The sequence below is a fragment of the Nanorana parkeri genome, unplaced genomic scaffold (genome assembly GCF_000935625.1).
Source record: "Nanorana parkeri isolate BGI_ZX_2015 unplaced genomic scaffold, ASM93562v1 scaffold1313, whole genome shotgun sequence".
NCBI classification, from domain to species: Eukaryota; Metazoa; Chordata; class Amphibia; order Anura; family Dicroglossidae; genus Nanorana; species Nanorana parkeri.
Window position 1 is genome coordinate 13,221 of NW_017307581.1, and position 17,633 is coordinate 30,853.

Below are 17,633 nucleotides of genomic sequence, written 5' to 3' on the forward strand. Positions count from 1 at the left end.
ATCATAAAACAACAAGTGGGGCTTTTTAGGTGCCAAAAGACTTTTTACAAACTCATGTCTAGAAGAAATATTTTTTTATTATTAATCCATATTAAAACATTTTCTAAAATCAATAATACACATGTCCACCTTATTACATTCTAATCATTTTACAGTGTGATAATTTAATGTACATAGGGTTCTTTAAATACTGCAAATAATATAATCTTGCTGTAAAGATTCAATGCGTTATGCGATATTGCTTCTCCAGGAGTCCTATGAATCCATAAATTGGACAGTTACATATTATTCTACTTTATCAAAAAATACAGAGCATCCATGCATCAATCATTATCCAGACATATCTCGATTAACACCTTGGTTCACTCACCTGATGTCCATGGACATTTAGCAGCGTCTGGCACCCGCAACAGACGGGGAAGGAGGAGCAGGGGGGGAAGGCAGAAAGAAGAGAAAAGGAGGCAGAGCAGAGAAACAAAGGACAGTGTGCAGAGCGCTAAAAATGAGGGCCTTCCTGTGAGATCAAAGCAAAGCCACTAATAAGGTTGGAATACGCGTACCATTGAATACTCATTCACATATGACATGTGGTTAAGTCCAATTAGATGGTAAGAATTGCACCTAAATATGGAGATTTTTATGGGGGTGAAACTGTTGGTAACCAGTTGTGGTTCATATTGATTAAGCTACATGTCATCCATTTAGGTAACTTGCTGGGCTTTGCTTTGATCTCATTTGGGTGCTAGGTGCACTGTCCTTTGTTCCCCTGCTCCACCTCCTTTTCTTTTCTTTCTGCCTTCCCCTGCTGCACCTCCATTCCCGCCTACTGTGGGTGCTGGACACTGCTGAATGTCCACCACCTCAGATGGTTGGAACCTAGGAGTGAGAAAAAGGAAAAAAGAATTGGATATATCTTTGACAGTGCTGAAAGCCCAAGTTATCGGTTATAGAGTATACACTGATGATTAAAATGGATAACATCAGGTGTGGCCCAGTGAATACTAAGGAGAATGTTTGAGATGTTATTACCCAATAGAATACCTGGCTTTTTCTGAGTGTTTTTTCGCTCTCCTGATTCTCCTGTTTTGATTTGGGAGTTGCCTTGTTTTCGGCTCCCTCTTTTTTGGGTTCCTCCCCATCTGTGCCCCTGGTTGGATGATGGATAGTGGTGGATATTGCCATCTTAGAGATTACTAAAGACAGTAGCCTATTCCTGAAGAAGCGAATCTCCGTGAAACATAGACATTTGTTTTCCTCCCACTGGACTACTGCTGCTCATATGCAGCAAACTGTAAAAAGTACTGTAAAATTACTGTACTGTAATGTTAAAATTGTGGGAGGATGTGGCTACATCCTTTGGTCTTTTTTAGACAATGTTTTCTGTCCTTTTAAAATTATGCATTTTTAGATATGTTTATAAATAAAAATGTGTTACATTTTATATACAAAAAAAGTACACTTGTGTGATCTTTGGAGTACCTGAAAAGTCTGAACCTTCTTTCTTTTCTGTGTTATAAATTATTAGGATGTGGTACTCCCCCTTTATGCATACCTCATCGTATGAAAACAACTAATTATGAATAGACGAAGGAGTTAATTGAAATATGTTTGGATAATAATCGATGCATGCATGCTCTGTATTTTTTTAAAAGTAGAATAATATGTAACTGTCCAACTTATAAATTTATAGGACTCCTGAAGAAGCAATATTGCAAAACACGACAAGTCTTTATAGCAAGATTATATTATTTGCGGTATTTAAAGTACCCTATGTTCAAGAGATTATCACAATGTAATATGATTAGAATGTAATAAGGTGGACACCTGTATTATTGATTTTAGAAAATGTTTTAATGTGGATTAATAATAAAAAAAATATTTTATCTAGACATGAGTTTGTAAAAAGTCTTTTGGCACCTAAAAAACCCTATTTGTTGTTTTATGTTGTTATGCTAAAATTGATATGGAAGTGGTGACACGCTCTCACCCTTTTACCCCTCTTTGCATAATAGACTAACCATTAAACATTAACCTTGTTCACTCTAGAAATGAGGTGATTAAGAAGGGACATGTTTTTGATGTACAAAGTGTTTAATGGTGATGGTAATATTAGTAAAAAACATTTTTACTGTAAACTCACTAAAAAAAACCAAGAGGTCACCACTTGACATTGGAGGAAAAAGGGTTTAACAACAAAGGAGATTCTTTTCTGGTAGAGTGGTAAAATTGTGGCACTCTCCTCTACAAGCAGTCGTATCAGCAGAGGGTATTGAATAATTCAAGAATCGATTAGATACTTTCCTCAGAGACCATAACATACAGGGGTACAGGTTCTCTTGGAACACTCACACACACACACCCACAAAGGTAGAAATCTATGGACCTGTGTCTTTATTCAACCTCAAATACTATGTAACTGTGATATACAACATTTTTTTATAACGTTTCCACAATTATATCCAACACTCTAAACTTAGTATTCCAAAATCAAAAGCAGTTGCATTTAGCACGTAAAAGCAATCCAGGACATTTTAAGTTGTTGAAATCTGATCTCTTGTTGCACTGCACGCAATTGCTTAGTATTATGTAAAAAAATTAGATAATGGCTTACTTAAAGTGTATTTCCACCTTTGCAGTCAAATTTAAGAAACCCCCTCTATAAAATTGTTATGTGTTCCTATTCACACAGTATACCTAAAATGTATTTTGCAAAACATATTTCTTACCTTTAAGGTTTTTTTTTGAAGCACGCTCATACACACTTCAGGCAACTACCAATGCTTAGAATACATGGCAATGTACATGACTGAGAGGAATTCACTGTCTCCAGGGAGATACGTCCTCCATACTGTCGACCATATAGGTGTTAGAATTGGGAATTTATAAACATATGTAATAATAAGGGAATAAGACATTTAATATACATGAAGGAGAAGGGGAATTAGGGCTTAAGGGGAGGAATATATGGGAGGGAGGGGAAGGGAAGAGGAAGAGCACTGGAACACTCAAGGTAGAGTAAGTGGCAACAATATATATCAGATATTGGGAGAGAGGGATACAAATTAATAAATAATCCTCCGACCTCCCCCAACCTCCCCCGACCACTGATCCCCGCCCTCATCCACTTTTTTTCTCTTCTTCTTTTTCTTTTCTTATTATTTTCTTATAGACAGTTGGCTTTACAATTGTAAACACGCTAAAGACGCCGGGAGTCTGTCTAAACAGGCCCAGTGACAGTGACGTACTATGGATGTCACTGGTCACTAAGGGGTTAAAGCATAATTAAACCCAAAAGCATGTAATATATTGCAGCTTACCATTCCTTAGATACTGCCGCTGTATATACATATATCCAGTCCCACTCATTTCTCCATTGTATCTATGGAGGGAGCCGTGGTTGTCACGCAAGCTGAATTTCAAAGATGATTACCTTTGTTTGTCTCCATTACATGGTGGATTGATGGAGCTAGTAGTTTACACAAGAAAAAACAGGATGTGTGAGCTTTCTTACAGCTCACAGGAAGTGACCAGGGCACTGCATTTCTGGCAAGCTCAACAGGGTTTTTCTGAACTTGCTGAAAATATTCTTAGCCTGAAAAATAAAAACTAAGGCACCCACCACAACTAAGGTCTGACAAGATGCAATGTTTTATATTTTTGTTTTTAGGTTTAGATACTACTGTATTTAACGTAGTATTAGAGGCTGGTAATTTTTTACCTTAATACATTCTCTGCATTAAGATAAAAAACAACCAGTACTTTTTTGTGTTCCCCATTCCCCCCCCCACACACGTACCTGTGTAACAGCTGTCAACGCTGCCGGTCCCTGAAGCGATCCTCCATTCCCCAAATTTCCTAATTGCAAGGGGAGGATACTGAGGGCAGAGGAGGGCATAGGCTACTTTTGCCATCAATCACCCTTTAGGAAGGAGAGGAGGGGTGTGGCCTGCCATAGGGCTGTGTGTGTCCATGGACGCACACAGCTACTGCAGGCATGGCCAGGAACGTGCACGCATGGGTGCGTTCACAGAAGTAAGTTAGCTGAGGAAGGCACCCGTGCAGGGGGCGAAGGGGGTGCTAGGGGGACCCAAAATGAGGAACAGAACATTTAAAAAAAAAATAACAGAATATTGATAAAAAGCTGGGCCTCCTGGATGTAAAAATTCAAAAAAAGAAGCTTAAATATCACTTTAAGTTCTTGTATTTAGTTTGAATCAAAGTACTATGCTTCAGTGTAGTTTATGACTAGCATATGTTTTGCTGTTGCAAAACAAGAGAAGGTGAAACTCTACTTATGTGTCATTATGTTTATCAGTACAATGCACAAGATTTTGTACAATGCACATGGATTACCTAGTTCCTTTTTAATTAACAGAGCAAATTAGATTAGATATTGTAGGCTCATGGTGTACTAATGATTGGCGAATGTGTAAATAATTGAGTGTACCTGATATATCTTGGACTCTCAGACATTTATGTCCAACAATAGCTATCCATTTATTGACTTACAGAAAATGTAAAAAAAATGGATACAGCTAGCTAGCCAAAGCCATGTAAATAAATAAAAGGAACACTATTTCTTAAAGCATACATCTCATTTATTATTTTATCACTACATCAGAAATCAAAATAAAAAATTAAAACCATGTAGTTCATGACAAATAATTACAGTATAGGCCTCTGTCAGTGTTGGACAGAATCACCAAAAGGCCCCAAGCAAGATAATTTTTTGGGCCCCTATTCAACTACTGGCCAAGTATATACACCTGTTCATCATATATTGATTGGCAGAGAAGACTAGATAGAAGTGAGCTATGTCCATGTCTACATGACAGTGAAAGGGGGTCCCATCACCCATATGCTTCATATCTAGTATAAATAGACCCTTGTTCAGCTACTGTCTGCTGAAATTCTGTTTCTGCCCCTGCTTACTGTCTTGACTACTAAAGCAGAAAAACTTGTTAAAATATTAATATACATTAAATTCATAAAGTATATTCATTTTGCAAGAAAAAAAGAACCTCTGATTAGTACTTGCTCCATGCTGCTCCTCCCTCAGGCTCAGATGTGCCATGATGTTTTCCAGGGGTGACATATTCCTGGTATGAGATGCTGATCCCTGATGATGCAGCCAAGATACATTTAGGGACTGCTTGGGAGGTGGCAGTGAACAGCAAGAGATGTAAGTCCTACAGGTCTATTCACGAAGCTGCCGAAGGATCTAGCCGTACCTTGGCCGATCCTTCGGCTAGCTTCGGCCCCAGGACCCCTTCGGCTCAGTAGAACCGAAGGGGTGCTGTAAGGGCTATTCACTATAGCCCGTACAGGTCCCGAACGTGGCCGAGCGGCTCAGTCGAGCCAAACGCATATGCATCGGCTCGGCTGAGCCATGCTGAAAGCCGAAGCTGGCCGAGCGGCCGGCCATTGGCCAGCCGACAGCCTGCTTCTGACAGCTGGGCCACTTGCAGAGAGATCACCATCCCTGGTTACCTGCTAACCAGGGACACTGATCTCCAAACAGCAAACTCTCCCTGGTGCCCCGGGAGTCTCCTGCTCCCGGCCGCCAAGGAGAGAAACACTGCTGTTTCTTTTTTTTCATTATTCTGACACGGAGCGATGTCAGAAAAGAAAAAAAAACAAAAACATTTTCCCATTGAAATGCATTGCTACATTCCTATTGGCTATTTCAATTTGCAATAGCCAATAGTAAACTAGCATTGTACCCGCCCTCTGCTGCTGTTCTCCATCAGGTTCATCAGCAGAGGGCGGGTACAATGCTAGTTTAGATGTTGGATCGGATGAGTCGAACTCCTTCTGCACTTCGGGTCGGCCGAACACGCTGAGCATGTTCGGCTGACCTGAAGCCATGTGAAGCAAGGCGATGTACGGCTGAAATCAGCCGTACCAGCCTGAAGTGAATAGCCTAACAGTGTTCGGCTCACTTCACTTGGGGTCGGTTGTTCACTCGGCTACCCTCGGCAGCTTAGTGAATAGACCGGCTAGTATGTATCAGTATATACCAAGTGGCATAAGACATAGATAATATGAAGTGAACCTTAAAAAGAATCTGAATAAAATCAAGTGATTAAAATCTTTTTAGACTTTTTTGTTATTAAGTCAGTGTAAGTAAGACTCAAACAGAGTTTGTCCACTTCCACTGATAGATGTAAATGGACTGTCATTTACAACTGAAGTAAACAATCATAACATCATTTATAATGACCAGGCCAAACACAGGTTAACAAAAGAGAAAGAATGACCACTGCAAAGTGGTAATTATTGCAGTAAGAGATTTTACGACATGATATAATTTGTAGTCAGAGCCCCACTGGGAAGCACCTGAACATAGAGATGATGAACCTGCCTAACTTGACCTGAGGTGTGCCATGGTCGCTATGGTCAGAATGCAAGTAAAGGGGCATACTCAAGAGTAAAATGTTAGCAGAAGGGGTAAGGGCGGGAGGGTTGTCACAAATGTACCGACAGGTGAGATGGGGAAATGGGGGGGTTTAAATGTGTGGGGCTCCTCCCACAAATACGGCCAACAAGTTGGCCTCAAACTTATCTGTAGTCATTTAGCAGTTGTTCCCTTTTCTCTATCTAGAGAATGTAAGAAAGGTAACAGTAAATCATTATGCGGGGCAGCTTAAATGTGGACAAGCAGATGTCTTCTTCATGTTTCTTGGATTTAGTTTGCCCTTGTGTGTGTGTGTGTTTGTGTGTGTGTGTCCTAATAAAGAGATGAGGTTTATTATTCACTAGTATTATTATTTTACTATTATTTATTATTCACTAGTTAATTCAAACTGAAACCATCATCCAGTAAAGTAGCAATGACTCACCCCACTAAACAATGTTTAATATATACCTCTATAGCAACACTTTAGAATTTGCCTCTCAACATTGCCATGTTTCTAGGTTCATATCTAGCTGTAGAAATGCTATCTGGACTGCATCTCCAACTAATGTCATGCCTCAATTCTTAATCAATTGTGTTTAAGATTATAAGCAATGATGGATAACACTGTGCTTAAAATACATGCATACACAATATTATACAACTATTAGAATAATGTGCGTAAGATAATTTTAAAAGTTCTGTTAAATAAAGATGGTATTTACAGCTTAAATATCTTTATAGTAAACCTTCACACAAATAAAACCATAAATAAAATAGATGAAATGGCACAGCCTTTTTCCAAGAAAGTAATCCAGTTAGATATATAGTGCAATATAAGTGTTACATCTAAGCTATTTCCTTTTTCGTGGACACACATATTGCTTTTCTGGGTGAGGTACAGCATCAAGGTCGCAAAACCTTTTTTGTCTTAATCTACGGACCCATCTGCCTTTGTTAATGGAACCGAAGGTACATACTACGTAGTACAGCAACAGTTCTAAAATAAATTAAAATATAATAAATCACACTCAGTTTAACATATAGCTCAATTACAAAACAGGTTGAATCTACATTTATCACAGCACAGCTTCACATCAAATACCTATATGCTGTTTTTTTACTTGGTTGCAGAGGGGGCAATTTTTTAAACATTTTTCAGTCTGAAGAAAAAAGTAAATATTGACTTATACAAGTTACCAAAGTGTTTATGTATTTGTCAAATTGCTTAAAAAGGCAACTGACAGGCTGTGTCTGCATTATCTAATTACCCTGCAGCAAATCTGACACATATTGAGATTTTAAATCTGATAAAAAGCCAAGTTTACTAAAGGAGTTAAGAATCACCACTTAAAAACTTGTGTGAACATTCACATTAATTATCCACTTTAAATATCCAGTCATGTGTAGATGTTTTTCACATAATTGTATTTATCTTATGATAATTATTAACACAGTTGTTTGAGTAAATGCTCTCAACTTCTTTAGTAAATCAGCCTCTTAGTGTCTGAGACTCACACTAAATAGTAAAGTATATCACCAGCACACCAAAGTAAAATCAATTTTATTGATGTACACACATCTCGTCATAAAGCAATGTTTCGGGGCCAGTCAGGGTCCCTTCATCAGGCATGATTTGTGTACATCAATAAAATGACCACTCGTTGAAGATTTTACTTTGGTGTGCTGGGGATATACTTTACTATTTGGATTTGAAGTGGCGCCATGCACTATCACTGCAGCACCCCCTTTAAAAGGAACATACCAGTAAGGAGTGTGGTGGAAACCTATTTGAGACACACACTAGTCACCAGAGTGACTTACATTTGCTTACTGCAGATTAAACTCTCAACCGGGAGCAGCATTTTTCTTACTTGGCAGCCAAATTTTTAAATTTTTCAAGTTGAGAAAGAACATAAAAGTGTTTGTCACACTGGTCACTAGAGTGGGTGTCATATATATATAGAGCAGGAAAACAGAAAAAGAAAGTCTAAAGCGCTACTACCCTTGCAGGCAGGAAGTGTTCAGGCCTGGGGGGCTTTGTGTATCATATATATATAACTTTGCGTGTTCAACATTGTGTATCCAATATTATGCTTATCCAATATTATATTTATATGTATATATGCACTATTCATTTCTGCATTGTTCCCATTGTTACTTATGATGCGTTCTAAAGTGTATATTCCCATTCACAGACCATAACTTAAAAGGAGGTTGCAGGTTACTTTTTTTCTGGAACTCCAAAACTGAAAAATCCTGCTTAGTTCCTGGGAGAGTTTTCATTTGAATTGTGCTGACAGATCTTTCTGTACTGTGCTGGCAGATCTCCATTATCAGTTGTAAACTGGTTGTACAGCAGGGACGTGCGGTCAGAGGAGGCAGGTGAGGCAGAGCCTCACCTAGTATTATGAAGAAAAAGGTGTCAACTTCAAGTCTGAAGCTGGCAGCTTTTTCTCCATTCAGATCGGTTGTTACAGGTTACACAACGGGGAATGACTCTCTGCTGTGTAACCTGTCATGGATGGAGCGCTGCCTGTTAATTCAGCACTGTATTCAGCTTTTGACAGGTAGTCAGGTTACACAGCAGTGGGCTTCCCCACTGCTTGTGTAACCTAACTTGGTGAGGCAAGAGCTGTCACAGCCTCTACTCTGTGCTAGGGGCGTGAGCTCTGTGGATGGCTTGGACCAATTGCAAAGCCCCATTGGTCCAAGCTGTCCAATCAAAAAAAAGAAAAAAACATCCACTGAGGTCATCGATCTCGATGCCTGGGCAGTGACTTCCCAGTGAAGAGCAAGTGAGGCACAGGGAGGCACCTACCTGTCTCCTCTCCACACAGCTTGATTACCAAGCTGGGGCGGAGCTTCAGCGGGATGGGGTGGGGCTTCGGCAGGACGGGGACGGAGCTTTGGCAGGACAAGGGCGGAGCTTTGGCAGGCTGGGGGATGCCTCACCCAGCACAGAAGGCATGTCAATGTTGCACAGGGCTGTCTGAGCTCAAGGAATATTATGTATAGTATGTTAATGCTTTTTTAAAGAACTGTCCCTTAGTCTGTTCCCATATCTGTACATGGCCAACTATTCTAACCACTATAATCACTATTTTAAAATTAATTATTGTTAAATATTTTGTGTGAATGGCCACATATAGTGGGAGTTTCTCATATTTGGTTGCAAAAGTGGAAAGCAAAAAGGTGTATTGGGATTAGATGAGCTGTGCCAAGTTTGTTTTATTTTAGTCATATCAGTTGATGATTTTTCTGACTATAGGAACATTTAAATAAAAATAAATGCCCTAGGCTGATTATTTTTGAGAGAATATGTAACCCAGTAATAATAATTAAACCTGTATGACCTTTATTGTTTCTGCTCAGTGCATACACATACACATACACACACATACACACTCTCTCTCCCTCAATATAATGCAAGTGAACATGTCTGTTTACATAGATGTCCCCTCCAAAAATCTAATTAACTGATAAGATCATGCCAGTCATCTTATGTCTATTCCCAGCTTAAAGTACAGCTGGATGTGGTCATTTTAATTTTGATATATTTCTAATAAGCATAAAAAAACTTTAAAACAATTTGATGTTGACCTTTGTAGCTGGTATCACTCTGGAGTAATTCATACTCAAATTTTAGTGAAGGTGGTCAAAGGTGAAGATTATCAGTTTTACTGTCAAATTCTCTCTGCACCTCCTCTCCTCCCTGTCAACCTTCTAATCTAAGCTAAGGGCCTAGGTGTACTGCAGGTTAAATGTATCTGCAATGAATTCTGAATGATCTCAGACTTGTCTTAAAAGGAAGTCAATGATGTGCTTCATTTTCCCATCAAAGCTTGTCAACACTGGCCCTAATGCAAGCACAGATCATATTCCCAGAAAAAGGGAGAAAGAAAACCGCTGACCTGAATTATTTCATTGTTTGTAGATGAATTGTTCTACAGTGGATGTAACTGCAGAGGTTAGTGAAGTCTTTAAAGTTTGTTAAATATGTCACCAGCACACCATATTGAAATGAAGAACGCGCCTGTTTAATAGGTATTTGTTTTGACATGAAGCGTCAATAAACAGATGTGTTCTTCACTTTAATATGGTGTGCTGGTGACATCTTTAACAAGTTTCATTATTGGCGGCACCATCTGCAGTCACTTCGAGCACCCACGCTGACAGGTATACCTGGTAAGGTGTGCAGCAGGATTCTGGAATACATATAGGCTTTTTTTAAAGCTCACATACTGCTTGTTAAGAATACTTGCATACTATGTACTTACCTAGTTCTTTCCTGGGTCCAGTTGCATAGTAATACAATATTTACCTCCAGCTGGCTGGACCATCTCCCTGCCTCAAGAAGACTGCTGGGTTATAATGCACGTGTACAGACAGTGGAAAAAAGAGACCCGGCTGGAGGTAAACATTGTGGGAGGAAATGGCTGGACTGCAAGAACTAGGTATGTATGCTGCATAGGGAGAGGAGGTTAGATGAGCTTAGCATGGGGAGGGGGACAAAAGGGGTAAGGAAACATTTAGAAAACTGTTCAATATATAACTGTTCTTACTTCATTCCATAGTAACCTTCCTTTTTGTGGGGAATAGTTTATTCCCCGCCTCCCCACCTGCACTTATTATTTTATGTTTCATCTTTTAAGGCTCCACACAGCTTCACCTTAAGCCATTTATTAAATCACCCACTTTACACTTTGTTGCTGATCCATTTAAGTACAATAAATTGCATCAGTATAAGAATACCTTCTTGCATTATGCTATGTAAAATATTTTGTCATGCTTTTTATTACATTATACAAATGAGCAACACTGTAAAGAAATAACCAGCTGTTTTTTTCAATGTGCAAACAAATAAATTACATATTTGCTTTCTGTGTGATACCTGAACTAAATAATGACAGCTCAAAATTTAGCTTACAATAGAAACGATGAAATACGTATTTACTCAGCTGCAATTTTTTGAATAATTTCAAAACTTATTATTATTGTTATGCATAACAATTAGACTTTATCAAAATATGTGAAGTGACAACCTGAAAACAGTTAAAAACAATAAAGGCATAAACTTAAACAAATAAAAATGTAGAAAGCTTTTTCTGCAATACAAAAATTAAAGGTTTTTTTTAAAAGTGTCCCCATGCCTATATATTCCACCCCAGTATGTCTGAAATATGAATTTCTTTGGACTTCGTGGTTATGGAAGAGTATTACAGTTCTATTCCTACAGTGATTTTTAAATAATTAAGAAGTACTAGAGTTACGAAAATGTAGTATTTAGTATCACTGTGGAAGGATTTCATTTTGTATTTTATTACCAGATTTAGGAAAATAAATAAATACAATGGTCAACAGATCAAATTCTATTTCTAAAAATTAGCTATATGCATATTGGATAATTTGTTATTTTATTTACCATATTGAATAGATAAATTAAGTACATATTTATCTACTATAATGTTTTCACATATCATTAATGCAGTCTAAAACATTTTACAGAAGACATTTTCATAGGTTAAAGAGACTTTGTCACCTTGTCTTTGTCACAATAAAATGTATTCCCTTCAATTATCGAGTCATGTGCAGATAAAATAGATTTTAATAAAGACGTTTATATTCACATAATTTGATAATTGAAGTGAATCTTTAATTATTGAAGTGAATCTTCACTTTGTGTGGAAATTCTCAACTCCCTAAATCAGACTCAGAGGGGGTGATTTACTAACCTAAACACACGCATGCACTAGTTGCGTGTGATTTTTACATAGCAAAACGTATTTATCAACCAAAAAGTCTCTAAAAGCATATTTCCACTAATGCCATATATGGAAAAATCATGCACATGATGCATATATAATGCTGCTTCACAGTTTAGACAAAAATGGTTAGCTCATGCATTTACATTCCTGCATTCATCAACACAAGCAACACAATGTAGAGCTAATTTACACAACATCACCTTGCAATTCATGCAGGGCTTTGCACAACACACCTGCTGGGTGTGTACACACTACAAAGGTGTCTAGATTCCACCAATAGATCATGCTGGGAGGGAACACACTACAGAGGTGTATATTTGTTTGTGGCGTGTTTATAAGGTTAGTAAATCAACCCCAGAGTATCTGCAGAGGGAATCCCTTGACTCCCACAAATTCATCCTCACATGTGCACCCCCACAGGTGCATGCTCTCCCATAAGTGCCTAATATTCTCTCTGGCTACATAAAACAAAGGTGCTCTAAAGGGGTCCCAGGTAAGGTGAGCATAAGAGCGACATGGATGTCCTTTGCAGAGACAGTAGTTGTAGGAATTGAAGTGCTACACCAATTAAAATAGTCCAGATACAACTTTATTCCACTACGTTCAGGGGACAATCGAGTAGAATAGCCAATGCATTTTTGGGTGTCCAAAAACACCCCCTTATCAGAGCTAAGGTAAAGAGGGAATCCCTGAACACATTGCTATTCTACTCAACGGTCCCCTGACCCTAGTAGAATAAAATTGTATCTGGACTATTTTAATTGGCATGGCATTTCAATTCCTACATCTACTTTGTTCACTATTAAGCTAGGGATACTGTAGAGACCCTTAGGTGAGTGATAGCTGCCTATCCAGTAGCCAGATTAAACTATTCACATCACTTAACCACTATTGGATGATAAAAACCGAATAATCACACAGGTCCAGCACTCTTTTTCCACTTCCAAATCTTTGGAGACAGTGTCACTTTTCCCTGCATGGGCAAGGTGATAGTGTCTCTTTCAAAAGACATAGTCCTGAAGTAAACTTGTAATTATTGATGTAATGACATTATGTTTTTTTTCCAATTTTGGGTTAAATTGTGTTTTCTATTTTTAAGTTTTAATTATTTGTAGAAAATTGTTTATTTTACAAATACTTGTACTCCATCCATGCGCCCATTACATCTTGTTTGATATGCATCAGATGTTTCTAATAGGAAAGACAAGCACTACCCTCATACTTTCTAGCAGACTGTTTTAATACACTAGGGTGACCTTCCTATGACACATTTGCATCTAAATTTAGCCTAAAACCTGCATAAAACTCCACTTGCTGGCTGCAAGTGTTGATTTTACCACAGAAAAATAAATAAATACAGTAAGCTCCCAGTTATCCAGCACCCACATATCAGAAGATGCCAGATAACTGTAGTTTCTGGTTGATTTAGAGTTAATAGTAACTCTCAAGACACCCCCCACTGTGGCCTACCCCCTCACACCCTGCTGCCCCATTCATCTGCCGGCTAGACTCTGCAGGCGGCAGGTGAATAGAAACAGCGGGAAGTGGGTGGGATATATAGCCAGAATGCTATTGGCTATTGCAAATTGCAATAGCCAACAGCAATTTGCAATAGCCAATAGCAGGCTGGCTATTGCACCCGGCCACTAAGCAAAGGAGCGGACCTGAGAGATAAAGTTCTCACTCTGGTCCGCTCCTCTGCTCAGTGGGCGGATGCAATAGCCAGCATGCTATTGCGATTTGAAACGGACAATACCAGGCTGGCTTTTCCTCCCCATTGTTTTCATTCTGCTGTGGACTGCAGAATCTGGCCGCTGGACGGCAGCAGAATGTAAACAAATAAGTTAATTAGCAACTAAATAAATTAGGACAGATATTTTGTGCCTGTTGCTTGAGAGTGCCAGTTGCTTAAATGCTGGATAAGGGGGAGTTTACTGTAAAGCATAGTCATTTAAAAAAACATAGCTTCACTTTTAAAAAGAAATGAAAATCCTCCATTAGGTTTTGAAAGATAGCTTTTCTTTTCCCTAAACAAACAAATCCCTAAACTCACGCCTAATGAAAAACATACTCTCATTGAAAGGATATGTTGGTACCTTTTAGAAACCAAGGAGCTGCAAAATGCTCATTGTGGGACATTTATTGTAATGCTACTGCTTTAATGTGTGGACCCATGTATGAATGTATATGCAAGTTTGATAAAATACATTTATTTAATACATTTTAAGCCTTATATTCATTGTTTTTGTAATTCTTGACATAATCGCACTGTATATTATATTTCTTCTTTCTTTGCCAAGCAGATATTATTTTAAATTTCCGAACAACTTATGTCAGCAAGTCTGGCCAAGTTATATTTAAGGCGAGATCTATTTGTATCCACTATGTAACAACTTGGTTCGTCATTGATTTAATTGCTGCTCTTCCCTTTGATCTCCTTTATGCTTTTAATGTCACTGTGGTAAGTACATTGCATCATATTTATTTACTTAAAAAAAGCACAAAAAAGTGCAGATCCACATAATATTTATATGCAAAAATGTATGTAATGTTTTATAATTAAAATAACTAATACAAAATTTTGTTTAATATATTTTTCATCTCTCTAACTTAAAAGGGGCAACATTATTCTGATCACCAATACAAAAACCTTTTTATCTTTTTTTTTCCCCAGATATAATTTAACATACACCAAATACAATTCTTCACATCTCTATTCCCTTTCACCATACCTTTAGATGCATATCCCATGCCTTTGTGTCTGTATCCTGTTACCCTAGGTGGCCTATGAATCAGCTACATTTTATACATGCAGGATTTAAAATTTGCTGCTTGGGGTCTATGCTGTACTTTCAATTCAGTTCTCTAAGCTTCTGAATCACAAATTCGAGATACAATACACATTGTGACATAATACTCTTTACTAACGTTTTTAGACTGAAATATTGCTCACACTTCAAGCAGCATGTATTTTAATACATTTTTTAAGAGCAATTTGACTTACAGAAAAAGTGTAGAAATTACAGGCTTGTGTATCTGTTACTGTGAGATATTAACAATATTAAAATTGGAGACAGAAACAATACTTCACAGTCACCATAAAATGTATACTATTTACAGTTGATGGAGAGACTTTGAACAATATATTTTCTGATTTTTGCAATTGAATCAGTATTTTAACTACTAACGTTAAACTGTTTATTGCATGACTTTTCGCTGCACATAGGTGCTTTAAATAAGTTTCATACAGTTTTGTCCCTTTGGGGCTTTTCTGGCAACTTTCTTAATTTGATAAATGTAAAAACTGTGCCTCCTTAAACATATCCAATTCTCCCTTGCCCATGCATTAAAATCACCATATGGTGCCACATAGAACCTGTATGAATACTGTCCCCCTGCTTTGCAGCTCAACTCCATCTCACAGAAATATATATGCAAATACTGATTTTCAGAAAGTTGCCATTTGATTTGACTTGAAGTGACACCAAACTCTGGAGTTAAATCTTAAAAATGCATTTAAGTACCTTAACTAATAAGAAACATGTATCTTATATGTGTATCACTCGGCTGTAGATCCTCAAATCATCTGTGAATTGGTGCTGACACTGTCCTTCCCTCTGGAGTGTGGCTACAGCTCCAAGTTCACTCCTGTGATTGACTATAATCTCAATACAAATGAATACAAATTAGTAAACTAAACATGAGATTGTAGTCCATCATGAGAGGGACCTTGGAGTGGTGGCTACTTTACAACACACACAGGGAACATGGGTAACAAAAGTAGCCACCCTCCAGAAGGAAGAAGTGTCAGCACTAATTCAGAGAGGATTTGAGGATCTACAGCTGAGTGATACACAAACTACATTTTACTTAATAGTTAGGGAACTTGAATGCATTTTTAAGATTTAACTCCTGAGTTTAGTATCACTTTAAGTGTACCTCCCAACCTATTTGACAGTGTTCAGGCCTGACAGTAGGTCCCTCAAGCAAGAAATGCTATGCTGTGTGGAAGGTCAGGAGTGTGGCCTGCAGACTTCCTACATACCCTGGATCCTGGAGTTTTTATTGAGCACCAGCAGTGCATCAAATAGGTGACAATTTAAATTCAGGTGCTATGTGGCCTCCCTGGTGTCTACTCTGCAGAGGTAAAGCTTAGTTTAAATGTTCTGGGTAGAATACAAGTTCACTTTTTTAAAGCCAGTTTCTGATTTGTTGAAATCATAACATTTCCTGAAATTAAATATAATTTAATGATAAAGTAGCTGACAATAACTAGCATAAATTATGACCCCCATTTGAAGGAATGTTCTACTTAATAGATAATGTGTGGATGCAGTTATATTTGTGGTAATTTTCTTAAGAACAGGCATATCTTTTTATGACAATAATTACAACAACTTTTAGCAGGTGAATGTAGAATTGCAAGCATAGGTCTACTGCATGGCCAGTGAATTAACCTCCCTGGCGGTCTGATTATTTCATTTTTTTTCCTTTTTTGTTTCTATTTTTTTTCTTTTTTTGTTCTTTTACTTTCAAATGTCCCGCTGGTTCCGCCCCCCTGTGGCGCGGATGCTCGCAAGGGACGGAACCCGGAAGACGTATGCCGGCATCGGCTGGAGGACATAGTGAGGATCGTGGACAAGGTAAGACGCTACAGTGTAATCCCGAGTGTGGCTCGGGGTTGCTGCTTATGGTAATGAAAATTAACCCCGAGCCAAACTCGGGATTACCGCCAGGGAGGTTAAAGCTGGATTTTAGGTAGTTACAAAAGTGATAAACGAATGCAGCTCTGTATTCATAAATACATAATTGAATGCATTATTTTGACTGCGAGCAGTGTACGTACCTGGACTTGACTTGATATCAGCCTCTTTTGATTTCCTGTACAGCAGAGCAAAGAGGGGGATAGAGAATAGCAGCAGTGAATTGATGAGCCAATCAAATAAGCCAATCAGTTGTACGGCAGTGCTCATGTGCTAACAAGTAACATGTGAATGAGAGGAGAGAGCAGAATGACAGAAAGATGAGCTTATGAGTCTGCTTCTTCTTTCACTGTCCAGTCACAGGCTGGGGGAAGGACAAGACCTGCAAGTATTACATAACCTCAGCAGGGAAAAATCAGGTCTTCTGCCCTGCCAGACAGGGCTGTTCTGTGTGACAGAGATGTGTAAATCTCAGGATTGAATGAACAAAAATACACATTTTGAAACAGGCAACAAGGCCGCGTATATGTATTTAATTTGTTTTTCATCTGTTTGCCTCTCCTTTAATGCAACATCATATAATAAATATTTAATGTGCTGGGAAGAGGTTACTAGATTGTGTTTATATTAAGGCTATTTGGAGAAAAAGGGCAAGCAGATTTAGTTAAATGCATTTTAAAGAAATTGAGGTAACTTACATTATGTTTACTATGCTTTCTTGAGTATTTTAATATTGTACAGTTGACAATTAAATATATATATATA

General features: G+C 38.1%; 1 protein-coding gene across 1 annotated transcript in view; it reads left to right on the forward strand.

The window, feature by feature from the left end:
• Nucleotides 1-17,633, forward strand: part of KCNH8 (potassium voltage-gated channel subfamily H member 8) — a 113,149-nt gene that overhangs the window by 5,553 nt on the left and 89,963 nt on the right. Inside the window, exon 4 of the mRNA XM_018569249.1 lies at nucleotides 14,469-14,626. Within this exon, the coding sequence (XP_018424751.1) occupies nucleotides 14,469-14,626 (158 nt within the window). The remainder of the gene's footprint in view (nucleotides 1-14,468; nucleotides 14,627-17,633) is intronic.